Source organism: Clarias gariepinus, chromosome 17 (assembly GCF_024256425.1).
Source record: "Clarias gariepinus isolate MV-2021 ecotype Netherlands chromosome 17, CGAR_prim_01v2, whole genome shotgun sequence".
Lineage (NCBI taxonomy): Eukaryota > Metazoa > Chordata > Actinopteri > Siluriformes > Clariidae > Clarias > Clarias gariepinus.
The window spans coordinates 7,322,655-7,337,632 of record NC_071116.1 but is presented as its reverse complement, the minus strand read 5'-3'; the positions used below and the strand labels follow the sequence as shown (position 1 = coordinate 7,337,632).

Sequence of the window (14,978 nt, the reverse complement as noted above, 5' to 3'; positions counted from 1 at the left end):
ATAACACTATTTTGCCCTAGATTAAAAAATTTTATGATCTGATTATCTCCGGATGTGCTTCTAACAAAAGATAAATAAATGAATTTATACCCGAACCTCCTTGCTAGCTGTGATAAAGTGAACGATATGTAAAAGAAAAGAAATGGATGGAAGAGGCTAATAAAAATAGGAAAGTAAAAGGTTGTTTATAATGGTGGAAAATATTGCAAAACTGATTCACAATTGGTGGTAAATATGTAAAGACCCTTGAAAAAAAAATCGATTAGTAATTGAAGATAATGGAAAACCGTGTAAAGCCATTACAGAAGATGGGCAGACTGAAGCCGATCTCCATAGCTACACAGACTGGAACCCAATGACTAATCACATAATGACCTTCTGTCCAAAACAGAAAGCTGTGAATGTGTGCTGCCTCAGAGTAAAAGTAAAAAAAAAAAAAATTATAAACTCAAAGCCTCAATGTATTTTGGATCTCTGAAGAAGTGTTTCAAATAATCATGTTGATCTAATGCTACATGTATAGCATAGCATAAATAAACCTAGCATTTTGGCCTACACGTTTTTTTTTGTTTTTTTTCATTGAATTTGCTTCAATAAAGGAAACCAAGGACAGAGGAAGAAAAGGCCAAGGGAAGAGTTAAATTCAAGTCAATGTGATGGATAAAATATCTGAGACAACAAGGGACCACTTTAGATGGGTTAAAACAACCGCACAATGAAGTAACTAGCTCGCTCATTAATCTTTAATTGGTTCGCCGTAAGCTGTTCACTTAGAGCTCTGGATATGGCGGACATGTGGGTGTTGTTGGTGTTCTCTGCACAGTTAGCGAATGGGCTGCTTGAAGAAAAACAGCATGACCCTTTTAAGACTGGAGTTAAACAGCCGCTCTTCCTGAAAGAAAGTTTTCCCAGCAGGAACCCTAACATTGAATGAGCATTGTAATATACAAGAGTGAAAAAATAATCAGCACTCTGGCTGTAGAATTTATTTTAATTAACTTTTAGAAGAGACTAATACAGACTTGCTTTTTAATATATTATGTCTAACTGACAAAGCTTTCGTATCCCTATTGTTTTAGGCTGAGCTGTGATCCACGAATGCACTGCTGTCTTCAGTTCTTCATCAGAAGTGAATCTTCATCCATGTAGGGCTTCTTTCAGGGGACCAAACCGGTGCAATATCAGGACTATAGGGAGATGCTTTAACACCTCAAAATAAAGTTTTTGCAAAGTGTTGACAGTGTGGGCAGAAGTGAATGGACGTGCATCGCCAAGCAAGATCACTCTGCCCTTGGATAAACGTGAGATTGAGACTGCCCCAATGAGCCACAACTGCCCCTACCACAATTATTATTATTATTATTATTATTATTATTATTATTATTATTATTATTATTATTATTATCATTATTTGCAGCTGTATTATTATTATTATTATCATCATTATTTGCAGCTGTATTATTATTATTATTATTATTATTATTATTATTATCATCATTATTTGCAGCTGTATTATTATTATTATTATTATCATCATTATTTGCAGCTGTTTTATTATTATTATTATTATTATTATCATCATTATTTGCAGCTGTATTATTATTATTATTATTATTATTATTATTATTTGCAGCTGTATTATTATTATTATTATTATTATTATTATTATTATTTGCAGCTGTATTATTATTATTATTATTATTATTATTATTATTATTATTATTAATTAATTAAAAAAACTAATTAAAGTCTCCAACACCAAACTATTAATATATTACTTTATCCTAGTGCTAAAATAAAGGGGACATTTCAAATCCCAAACCCACATGCACCAGTTCACAGTGTAGAAGCTCATTTAATTTGAAAAGCTCTCAGCATTTCCTCAGGATTCCCTAGAGTCCTGCTGAATCAGAGTGGCTTAGATCGGCTCAAGGATTACATTTACAAGTTGTCTCTAGTTGTGGTAACATGTTTAGTTTCAATTAATTCATTTCTTCATTTTGTGAAGCCCCTTCGCTCCAATCCTGCTTGTAACACGTAATAAATTTTAATCCATGCACATGGCATCAAAACCTTCTATCCCGTCATTGGGATTTTTGAGTAGCAAAGGGAACGATGACTGAGGTTAAAAAGATGATGAAATAAAGAATGAGGGGCTGCAGAGGCCAGAGGAGGTGGATAAAAAAGCATCATCCAGGAAGGAATAAAGTATCAGGAGAGTGTAAAGCCTCTTCTGATACGGAAAAATATAATTTTATATTCTATATTCAGTCATCTCTTTTTCTTGACATGACCAATTTAAAAGTTAGAAGTGGACTATTTTATAAAGAAGTAGCAACTAAATGTTCTATTTGCTATATTTAGTTAATGACGGACGTTCACTTTGGCTCGGACATTTTTATTACACGCTCTTGTTCAACACACACACACACACACACACACACACACACACACACACACACACACACACACACACATACTCTCCTTTGATTGGCAGCACTTTTGTTTCAAATCTAATTACCCAAGGACCACCGTGAGGTCTCATTCTATCACCCCCCCATTTTTAAGCAAGTTGAGTGTGAAAGCGTTAAACACGACTGAGATTTTGCTTGAGTGACAAGTGCTTAATTTCAGCTTGCTCCATGCAAATTACACCGCTGCCTTTGCAGAGAGACAAAAAAAAAGCCTTTTTTCGCATCATTTAAGGATCTGCCATAATCCAGATCAATGATGATGCTTTTTGGCTCAGGATTTGTGGTTAGCGCCAGATCACTGATAATCGTTTAACCTTGGGTCGTGGTCTTTTTTGCTTCTTGGATGATGTGTGGGTGGCAGGGAAAGAAAAAAAAAAAAAAACACCCGCTCTTGGATGTCCTTTGTATGGTTTGTCCTTGACTCCTGGCCAGGAATATATACATATTCTATATGCAGTAGTGTGTGTTTTATTCTTGGATGTAACCGTTTCTGATTTTCATCATGCTTTTTGCCTTCTGGGATTTTAAACTGACAACCTTCTGGCCACGGACGGTCTGAGCCATGACTGTACTACAGTTTGCAGCTGGTTATGATCTAACAGCCGTGATTACTGAATGATGCTTGAATAAAAATAAAAAGAAGTCTTTTCTTACAGCTGTGGCACGTAGCTCCTCGGTAGCCGGTGTCGGCGCAGTCGCAGTGGAAAGTGCTCCATGACTGTGTGCACTTCCCTCCGTGTTCGCAGTGACTGGGGGAGCACCTGGTGACAGAGGGGGGAAAAAAAACAAAGCTATGTCTAGTCACGTTTATACTTCAGTCATTATAAAGATCACATCTCGTTCCTCTTTTATTAATAAGGCCAACAGAGGAACACAGTATCACAGAAGAGGATCATCTCTTTCTTTGTTCTCTATTTACTTTCCAATTGTCTTTTTCATGTGCATTTGTTTTCGTTGTAGTCTAGTTTACATGCCTGTTCTGTCACTTGGTTGTTTTTTTCTAATGTGTGCACCTGTTCCGTGTCTTAATTAATTTATCTGTTCATGTCCTGCTGTTTATTTGTTTCATTGCCGAATCTTATTCTGCATCTTTCCACTGTTTATTCCAGAGTCTCATTTCACTGTCGTAGTTACTTTAAAAGAAAGTACCTTACATTTCAGCTATTATATTAGGTATATACTACCTAAATGCGTATGTTGTATATATATTTTTTATTATTCACCACTGTTTTTATGTATGATCTCATAGTCTTTACCACTTTATCCTGTATTCAGGGTCATGGGGGGTCTGGAGCCTATCCCAGGAGATTTAGGGCACCAAGGCGGGGTACACCCTGAATAGGGTGCCAATCCATTGTGAGGCACACCCATGCACACACTCAATCACACACTATGGGCAATTTGGGAACACCAATTAGCCTAATCTGTAGGTCTTTGGACTGTGGGAGGAAACTGGAGCACCCGGAGGAAACCCACCGAGCACGGGGAGAACATGCAAACTACACCTACACAGAGACGGGAATCGAGCCTGGCCGGGAATTTTTTATTTTTATTTTTTTTATTCCTCCTATATTATGCAATTTTTCTTTTAATCTCCTACAATTTATCCCTTGTTATCCCAAATCAAAGCAGGACTTCTTTTCTCATTAAAAAATGAATGAAGGCGTAAAACTGATTGCCATTTTCAGAAGACTTTAAACACAGTGCAGTGATGAGACTGCAGCAAAACATCTAAATGGTCCAAATCGTTTAAACAAGGCTGTATATATGTGAATAATAATGTGCGTTAGAGACACATCTGTCTGCAGGAACTGTACACACTATCTTTCACCAACACTACTTGCACATTACAGGAACTCGTCTGGGAGTTACTGCGACATTATAGGAGTCCCTGGGAGGCCAGCGTTTGAGTTGTAAAGCAGGTGTCACATCTGAGCCACCTCAGTCCTGGGGAGTAAGATCTGGCTCACCCGTCTACTGAGCCGTCGCTTTGTCTCCCCCTAGTGTGTCTGCGTGTGTAACATGTCCTCCCTAATTCCTAGATTACCTGCACCTGTGTCTACCCCGTGTGTGTCCCTATTTATTCCAGCCGAACCCGTAGCCCCTCGTCTGTTCACTGTTGTCACCATGCTTTGTGTTCCCCTATGTGTCTGATCATTGTGTGTTTTTGTCTTTACCCAGGACTGAGGGAGTCTGCAGGCGGAAGACCTTTTTGTTTCGCTTACGGAAAAGTTCAAGTTCAAGGCTGACCCTGAGGCAGCGCTGAGTTCCTCGCAAGGCTGTAAATCCAGTCGTTTTGGTGTGACCTAAGTACCCCTTCATAATTTCCCGCCTGCAGACCCGGCCTGGGGAAGCTCGTCCCCATTTAGTTTTGTTATCTTTGATTTTGTTTTGTTCTGTGTTCGTTTTGGGTTTGTGAAAAAAGAAATAAATATTCTTAATTATTTCCAGCCCTGCGTTTGCGTTCCTTCCCACCAAAGACATGACAGATGAACAGACCTTTTTGAACGCAGCAGGGATACCCCTCCCTGAAGATGAACCCCCCTACCTTGATTACGTCCGACGACAGCAAGGACAGATTGACGCGCTGGCGAGGTCAGTTCTTGATCTGTCGCGCGGCGTCCAGAGCCTCGCCACTGGCCCGTCCTCACCCCAACGCCGGTCCGCACGCTCGCCACCACGTGCAGCCCCACCGGAGAGGTACGCCGGAGACCCCGAGGGGTGCAAGAAATTTCTACTAGCTTGTGAACTCTATCTGGCCGACTTCCCTGACCTTTCAGAAGGGAAGAAGGTCAGTTTCGTCATTCAGCAGCTAACGGGGCCGGCGATGGACTGGGCCGCGGCGGTATGGAACGCCGGCGGGAGCACCACTTCCAGTTACCCACAGTTTCTTCAGGAATTTCGCGCGGTTTTCGACCATCCGGACCACGGAAGGACGGGGGAACAACAACTGCTGAGGCTGAAACAGGGACCATCTACAGTCGCGGACTACGCCGTAAAATTTCGGATCCTCGCCGCGGAGAGTGGCTGGTGTGACAAAAGTCTGCTCGCCAGGTTCCGAGATGGACTGCACCCCGACCTGCAACTGGAACTGGCATGCAGGGACGCGGGCTTATCACTAAATGACAGTATTCAACTAGCGATTAAGCTGGACCAGCACCTCCGTGGCCATCGCAGATCGTATCCAGCGAAAGGAACCAGCGGAGGGTCCGAACCGCGTCGGCAGCTCAGCCTCAGCAAAACCCCCGTCGAACCGCGCGAACCGAGCCCGCCGGAGCCCATGGACGTGGGCACATCCCGCCTGTCGGCCCAGGAGAGACAACGAAGGCTGTCGTCGGGGCTATGTTTTTACTGTGGGGGGGGTACACATCAGCTTCGTAATTGCCCGTTACGCAAAGTAACTGCACACACTCCACCGCGTTCACACCACAGTTTTTGTGTACAAGCCACTTTATCATTTAATAACCATTCTATCTCTGTGTTTCCCTTAATAGATTCGGGTTCGGCTGGAAACTTCGTCTCATCTGCAGTCCTTTCCTCGCTGCAAGCTCCAGTGTCGAAGCTTCCGCACCCGATCACTATTAAAGCTCTAGATGGCAAAACCTTAATCTATTCGCCTGTTGAACATCTTTCCGTGCCCCTCCGGTTAAAATTTCCCGGTCATGCGGAGGAATTAAAATTCTTTGTGATTCCTCAGCTAGATCAAGCCGTCGTACTGGGTTTGCCATGGCTCAGTTCTCACAATCCCAATATCGATTGGGCAGGCTCACGCATCATCTCCTGGTCCCCAAGATGCGCTAAATTCTGTACACCGTCCACGTTAACGGTCCAAACCACCACTATTGAAAGTCCGACCGCCCAGGTATCGACCACAGTGCCATCTGAGTACACTTCGTTTAAAGAAGTATTTAGTGTTAGGGCAGCCGCACGACTTCCCCCTCACCGTCCGTGGGACTGCGCGATTGATCTCTTGCCGGGGAAAACACCGCCTTGCTCGCGCATTTATCCATTGTCCGTGGCGGAAACACGGGCCATGGAGGAATACGTGACTGAGGCTCTCAGTCAGGGGCTCATCAGCAGGTCCACGTCACCTGCATCGGCTGGTTTCTTTTTTATTGAAAAAAAAGGCGGGGGTCTTCGTCCATGTATTGATTATCGAGGGCTCAATGCAATTACAGTAAAATATAAGCACCCCCTGCCCTTGGTACCGGCCGCTATCGACCAGCTCCGCGGCGCGTCCATATTTTCCAAACTCGACCTCCGCAGCGCCTATAACCTCGTTCGTGTTCGCAAGGGAGATGAATGGAAGACTGCATTTAGCACGACATCAGGTCATTACCAATATAACGTGATGGCTTATGGACTGGTAAATGCACCTGCGGTGTTTCAGGGGTTCATGAATGACGTGTTTCGACATATGTTGAACCGTTTTGTCATAGTGTATTTAGATGATATCCTAATATACTCGCGGTCATATGTCGAACACGTCCGTCATGTAACCGCCGTCCTTCATCTACTAAGGGAACATGGGCTCTATGTGAAGGCAGAAAAATGCGAATTCCACAAGAGTGAGATCGCATTCCTCGGCTATCACATAGGACCACAGGGGGTCGAAATGGATGCGACCAAGGTAACGGCGGTGCAACAATGGCCGGAACCCAAGACAGTAAAGGCGCTACAGAGCTTTCTTGGGTTTGCTAATTTCTATAGGCGCTTCATTAGGGGCTTCAGCACAATGGCAGCACCGCTCACCGGTTTGTTAAAAGGGAAACCACAACGGCTACGCGCGTTTTCGCTGGAAGCACGTACGGCGTTCCAGCGCCTAAAACACGCTTTCACCTCTGCGCCTATTCTAAAACTACCTAATCCAGAGAAGCCCTTTTTAGTCGAGGTCGATGCGTCGGAGGTGGGGGTGGGAGCAGTGCTGTCACAGCGCCACGGCCACCCAGAAAAGCTCTACCCCTGTGCTTTTTTTTCACGGAAATTGACACCTGCCGAGCGCAACTATGATATCGGGAATCGCGAACTGCTAGCAGTCAAAGCGGCGTTAGAGGAGTGGAGGCATTGGTTGGAGGGGGCCAAATATCCATTTGTGGTACTAACAGATCACAGGAATCTAGAGTACCTCCAACAAGCAAAGAGACTTAACTCTCGTCAAGCCCGATGGGCGCTGTTTTTCACGCGCTTCCATTTTACCATCACGTACCGTCCCGGTTCAAAGAATATAAAGGCGGATGCGCTATCCCGCTGTTTTCCGACGCCGGATCCGAATTCGGATCCTGAAACCATACTGCCTCCGTCACTTGTCGTGGCTCCGGTAAGGTGGGATATCGACTCGGAGATCACCCAGGCGACACGGTCCCAACCCGTGCCGCCGGGGTGTCCACCGGGCCGAACCTACGTCCCGGAATCACTTCGGGAACGAGTGACGATAGAGGCACACTCCAACTTATCTTCAGGACACCCCGGCGTTTTGAGAACCTATCATCTCCTGGAACCAAAGTTCTGGTGGCCAAACATGCGGGAAACCGTGAAAACAGTAGTTTCGTCTTGTGCAGTTTGCGCAACAACCAAAACCCCTCGATGCTTGCCAGTTGGAAAATTAATGCCCCTGCCCACACCGAACAGACCATGGTCCCACGTCGCCGTGGATTTTGTAACGGATCTGCCGGTGTCAAAAGGGTACACTACAATCTTAGTCGTGGTAGATCGCTTCTCTAAGGGATGCAGATTCCTCCCATTTGGCTCACTTCCAACCGCCCTCCAGGTGGCAGAAACCCTATTCGATTCGGTGTTTCGCTACTACGGTATTCCGGAGGACATTGTTTCAGATCGTGGTCCCCAATTCATCGCGAGGGTCTGGAAAGCTTTCTTCCAGAAGTTGGGGACCACAGTTAGCCTAACGTCGGGTTATCACCCCGAATCTAATGGGCAGGCAGAGCGGACTGTTCAGGATCTCGGGAGGTACCTCCGGGCATATTGTAGTAGTCGACAACATGAGTGGGCAGACTGCTTATTCTGGGCGGAATATGCGCAAAACTCACTAAAACACTCCTCGACCGGCTTAACGCCGTTTCAATGTATACTGGGGCACCAACCACCGCTTTGTCCATGGGATGCCACTCCCACCGATATCCCCGTGGTGGATCAGTGGTTTAAGAAAGCGGAAAAAGTATGGGAGGATGCGCACACAAAGATCTCCCAAGCAGTTCGCCGTTTTAAAAAATTCGCCGATAGACGGAGAAGGGAAAGTCCTCCGCTCCAGGTAGGAGATCGAGTGTGGCTCTCGACAAGGGACCTTTCCCTTAACCTTCCATGCCGCAAACTCTCCCCTAAATACATCGGCCCCTTTCCCATTGTTACATGCATTAACCCCGTCTCCTTTAAGTTACAGCTACCTGCACATATGCGTATTAACCCTGTCTTTCATGTGTCCCTTCTCAGGCCAGTAGTACGAGGGCCCTTGGACGGAGGCGTCGCAGAGCCTTCGCTCCCCGGGGCTGTGGAAATAGCGGGCGCCCCTGCGTTTAGGGTCAAAAAACTTCTAGACTCCCGGAGGAGAGGAGGTGTTCTGCAATACTTGGTAGATTGGGAGGGGTACGGACCGGAGGAGCGCAGCTGGGTCCCGGCCCGTGATGTGCTAAGCAGAGAGCTCATTACAGAATTCCACCTGACACGGCCGGATCGCCCAGCACCCCGACCTCCGGGCCGACCCCCCCACCGGCAAATCCCGCGGGTCGGTGGATCCCGACTCCCTCCGGTCACGCAGAGAGCGCGCCCGCACCTCTCCCGGGCAGCCGGTCCTGGGAGGGGGGGTAATGTCACATCTGAGCCACCTCAGTCCTGGGGAGTAAGATCTGGCTCACCCGTCTACTGAGCCGTCGCTTTGTCTCCCCCTAGTGTGTCTGCGTGTGTAACATGTCCTCCCTAATTCCTAGATTACCTGCACCTGTGTCTACCCCGTGTGTGTCCCTATTTATTCCAGCCGAACCCGTAGCCCCTCGTCTGTTCACTGTTGTCACCATGCTTTGTGTTCCCCTATGTGTCTGATCATTGTGTGTTTTTGTCTTTACCCAGGACTGAGGGAGTCTGCAGGCGGAAGACCTTTTTGTTTCGCTTACGGAAAAGTTCAAGTTCAAGGCTGACCCTGAGGCAGCGCTGAGTTCCTCGCAAGGCTGTAAATCCAGTCGTTTTGGTGTGACCTAAGTACCCCTTCATAATTTCCCGCCTGCAGACCCGGCCTGGGGAAGCTCGTCCCCATTTAGTTTTGTTATCTTTGATTTTGTTTTGTTCTGTGTTCGTTTTGGGTTTGTGAAAAAAGAAATAAATATTCTTAATTATTTCCAGCCCTGCGTTTGCGTTCCTTCCCACCAAAGACATGACAGCAGGTAGCTTGATCATATTGTAACTCCATCGTCCTGAGAATACTTTCTGTTTTAATGGTATCCAAGAACTTGCAACACGCTAGGATAAGTGCATTAGTGTAGCAGGAGATTATACAGTACACAGAAATGAAGAGTTTGTACTCTCATAACTTTGTTCTGTTATGTTGTACAATCAAAAGTCAAGGTTTGATGTGAACGCAAGTCTTCGTAGTTCTATAACCTTTAATCTTTTCACCTTCATTAAGGATTAGCTCAGACTATTATTATTTGACCAACACTCTGTGTAATGTGTACCTACACACAACCTAAACAGATTTGCATTCTGACTCACTGTCCAGTACGTTACACATTTTATGTGCGACTTAACAAATCGCATTTCGAAAAATTTAAATTTACTATATTTTCTTCCAAACAAGCATAAATAAATCACAAAGCTGCGAACATGATACATCTTTTTGTGAAAATAGTCCGCTCTAAATTATACTGTAGTAAAACTGCAAGGTCCAGGGCATTTAAGAATTCGAGCGCACCGAACACAAAGCAGAGAAACCTTCAGCACTCTGTTATTAACTAAAGCCATTAAAGGCCATTATTAGATATCAGCGTGCCCTTGAAAATGAAATTGTAGACACTTGGCACAATTAATTCCCTCCCTTTGTTGAATTCCGAACGATTACTCATGTTTAAATGCCTTGCATTCCTGATAAATTAGATTTCTCACACCAGATTCATTTTAATGGGAACATTAAATGAGACTAAGTTGCACATTACGTCCGATCTATAAAACTTTTAGTAATTAAAATGATTGTATGTATCTCCAGTATTTGCAGAGTTGCCAATGTTGTTACCAATATATTTAAATTTAAATTTAATTTATGGTTATTCTGGAAGTATAATCACACAGGTACAGTAAAGTCTCTCGGCTGCTTCTGTTGAAGGGTCACACAGTTGAGCACAGGTTTTATGCTGGATGCCCTTCCTGATGCAACTGCATCCAGGGCCTGGGGTTTGGGCAATGGCTAGCGGTTCAAACCCGGGCCCGAGTTCTGTCAGCCAAGTGCTGAGCTTCAGTACAGTACAGGAATTGAAATTTACACTTACAGTATATGTTTCACAGGAAAAGGATGTTAAGAAATAAATCAGTAAACAACAACATTTTGTTACACACACACACACACACACACACACCATGTTCAATTTGGAAATGCAAATTAGCCTACTCTGCATGTCTTCGGAATGGGACATGCAAATGGGAGGACACTGGAGTATCTGGATGGAACCCATCAAGCACGGGGAGAACATGCGAACTTCGCCCACACAGACCAAAAGCAAAGACATAAACTTCCTGAATCAAAACTTTTACCCCAGAGGTGCAAGGTCACAGTGCTAACCAATACGCCACCATGCACCCTATAGTTCACCAGTTCTGCCAATTTATTGTTTCAAATTCAAATTTTATTTGTTACAAATTGTATTTTAAATAAACAATATAAAATTAAAATAATAATAATAATAATAATAAAATAGAGTAAAAAATAGAGTATGAAAAGAATTTAAGTAATTAATATAAAATAATAATAATAATAATAATAATAATAAGACTTTTGACTGTAAAATGTACATTATGTACAAGTACAAGTAATAAAATAATTAATTTAAAGAAATAGAACTCAAATGGAATTGAAGTTAAAGATGAGCATAGCAGCATAATACTGCGCAACGTATGTGCAAATGAGCATGAGTTGATGTTGGGGGCACTGATCGCTCAAGTGATTAAGGCTTATATCGGTTACCGATTGTAAGGTCGTGGTTCAACCCCCATCACATCAAGTTGCCGCTGTTGAGCCCTTGAGCTAGACACTTAACCCCATCTGCTCCATGGGCGCTGTATCCTGGCTGACCCTGGGCTTTCTAATGATGGATATGTGAAAAAAAAATCTTTTCACTATGCTGTAAAAAACGTACTGTACATGTGTCAAATGATTGAATCTTATCTATCTGATCATATCAAATCTGACCATTTACAACATAAATCCACACGTTCATGTAGATCTAGTGTCCAGTTAACATAGGTTCAAATTTCTCATTTCAAAGTGTATTATTGACTCAGTTACTACAACAAGCCTTAAAAAGAAAACAACTATTTACATTTTTACCCTCACTCCCTTTATAACACGATTCATATAATACACAATTTTTTTTTTTCTTACACAGCTGAGCATATCTCATAGGACAGCATAAACCCGCATTGACTGGTCACTGTCCTTTTCTGTAATCTCAAAAGGCTTGGTGCGTACGAGTCACGCTACAAAACTGGCTGACATGCTGCCGTAAACAAACTCGACCCTGGCTGGCACATAAACCGCTGACGCGACACGATTTGGATATCCTGCCTGTGGCAATCTAGAGTGACATACGTTACACAAATTTCAGGAAGCTCCTCTCACTGCTAATGGCTGGAAACAGAAGGGGATGGGAGCGCAGAGTAATAGCGGATGAAAAAGCGACACAGAAGGAAAACTATGCAGTTTTGACTCGCAGGGCGCTTGGCCAGATGGGGTCTGAACTGCATGAACAAGGATTTGCCTAATGAATGTGCACGCACAGATGGATGACCTAGCAGTTATAAAAAATAAAAGAATAAAGTTTACAAGTTGTAGTCATAAAGTACGTAGTATGTCTAGGAGAAAGAAAGAAAAATCATATATCTCAACATGCATTATTTTAAGTCACTGGATTAATTGTCCGTTGTGTCGCAAGCACAGGCCATTACACCGGTGACAGTTACAGCAGTGACAAATTTCTATTAAAGATGCGTTCTCCAATGTGATGTCAACAGCAGCTCAGTCAAAGCATACATCATTAACCACACCAGCATCAACAAATCATTTTTATTTTTCCAGTTAAAAAAAAAAAAAAAGATCTTACAGGAAGTTTGAAAAGTATATCCACATGACATATACAGAACGTAAATGATTGAATATAAAGAATATAAGGATGGACTTTACTGGTGCTGGGTAAATGGCGTTTCAGTCTACTGAACTTGACACTGGGTGTTCTTACGTATTCACCAAAGTGTAGTTTTCAGAAGGGCTACAACCAACAAATGTTCCCCTTAAAATAGTTTATATTACAAAACACATTTTATTGTTAAGGAACATTTATAGGTATATTATAATAATATCTAATACAGTTGCAGTCACTAGTTTACATATACAGCATGAGCATGTGGAGTATGTTACAGCAATATTGAGATTGACACCATCCAGCTTAACAGCGTAATTACTGCTTCAAACACACCTTTGATCAAAACTTTGTCCATGTGCTCAGCTGCAAACTTTAGTCAAGCTTGGGGATATGGATCTTGAAGCAGGAGCATTTTTCTTAAATAGAAGCTTTTTGGTCCATTGCGTTACAGTATATTATTGTGTGAAACTTGAGTGTGGACAGTGATGCTGGTGATCCAGTAGCTTTAAAGTCTGGGCAGGCCTGTGCCTTGGTGGTTCTTGGGTTGTTCCTGACCATCCAATCCAGTTTCCTTTCAGCTGAGGGTGACAACATGACTACACCTCACAACAACTTGTACTTATATACAATGGGACCTTGGATTACGAGCATACAATTGTTCAGGAAGCAGGCTCGTATTTCAAAACTCTCGTAAACCAAATCAAATTTCCCATAAGATACAATGTAAACTCATTTTATCAGAAAACTACAGTTTCTTTTTGCCCTGAGCTCCTTGGACTTTCCCATTCTACTGTGTGTTGGTCTATCAAATAAGTGCTATTGAACAAACCCATTGTCACACCCCCTTCTGTTATGCCACACCCAGACCTGATCAGCATTTCCAGCTTGTTTTTTTGCTTGGTATTTTATCACATTTCTATCTTTTGAAGATAAATGGATGGCAGTATTTTATCCATTTACAAGCCTTTGCTTTCCTTTCTTATTACCAGCTATAAAACCGTGCGATTGCAAAGCATCCAAAAGCCCTTGTTCTTCTTAACTACATAAAAGGATGCAATGTTTTATCAGCACATGCACATTTTAGGGTGCAGGAAGAAAGGGCACACTTCTGGTGAGAGAGCTGAAAGCGTCAATAAACACAGACTTTGCAATGGACCAAAATGTCTTCTAACAAGCCCTCCTCCAGTTTTTCTGCTGGCATTCACAGCTTTGCATACTGTGCCCCCAATCATGCAAGATGAAAAAAAAGAAGGTGTAAAGTCACCAGGCGAGAGACAAGAACAGCAGGAGAAGACATGAACAGTGTGGAGTTCAGAGGTCCTATCCTTCTTTACTTTATTTTTTTCCAAGTCACTGGTTTCAGGTGCCATTGAACTGAGATAAACTATGGGTAATTGGAAGAGACAGAGCCAAAGTCAGAGGGCATGTGGTGCAATGAGCTAAGTTGTGTGAGGAGTAAATAGAAAGAGTCAGCGATGACCTCCGGGTCAGAACTTAGGTTTCGCTTTATTCAGCGCAATGTTAAATGTTAAGTACGGCATTGTTTCCACCCCTATTGTTTTACTTGAACTTTGGAAACACAAATACAAATGAAACTCAAAGGGATCTTCAAATTGCTTTTTCTGCTTGGGTGAAACAGAAAAGATGGTAAATTGTTTTTAAAAAAAATGCATAAAAGGTTTACAGAAACATATGCAAGCTACTGTAGTGCTTTTGCAGCAATTCAGAACCAAAAAAAGATACAGTTTTTGCTATTGTACTAGATAATATTCTAATTAGACATTATGACCACCTGCCTAATATTGAGTAAGTCCTCCTCAAGGCATGAACTCCATTTTACAGTACCTCTGAAGGTATGCAGTGGTATCTGCCACTAATCAGAAGCAGATCATTTAAGTCCTGCAAGTTGTGAGGTACTCATGAATGCCAAGATCCAAGGTTTCCCAGCAAAACATTATCCAGAGCAGCACAGCACCTCTGCTGGCTTGCCTTCTTCACATCCGTCCACATGGAATAAAAGAAACCATGATTCATCACACCAGGCCACCTTCTTTTATTCCTTCATGGTCAAGTTCAGATGCTCAGGTGTGCATTGTAGGAGCTTTCGATGGTGGACAGGGGTCAGTTATTACCAATTTATCCATTCATCTAT

At 43.2% G+C, this 14,978-nt stretch overlaps 1 protein-coding gene across 2 annotated transcripts in view; it reads right to left on the bottom strand.

Annotated features, from left to right (window-relative positions):
• The window catches only part of cntnap3 (contactin associated protein family member 3), a 163,375-nt gene that overhangs the window by 49,596 nt on the left and 98,801 nt on the right, over positions 1–14,978 (bottom strand). For both annotated transcript variants that reach the window (XM_053516446.1, XM_053516447.1), the window contains exon 11: positions 3,129–3,235. In XM_053516446.1, coding sequence (XP_053372421.1) covers positions 3,129–3,235 — 107 coding nt within the window. The remainder of the gene's footprint in view (positions 1–3,128; positions 3,236–14,978) is intronic.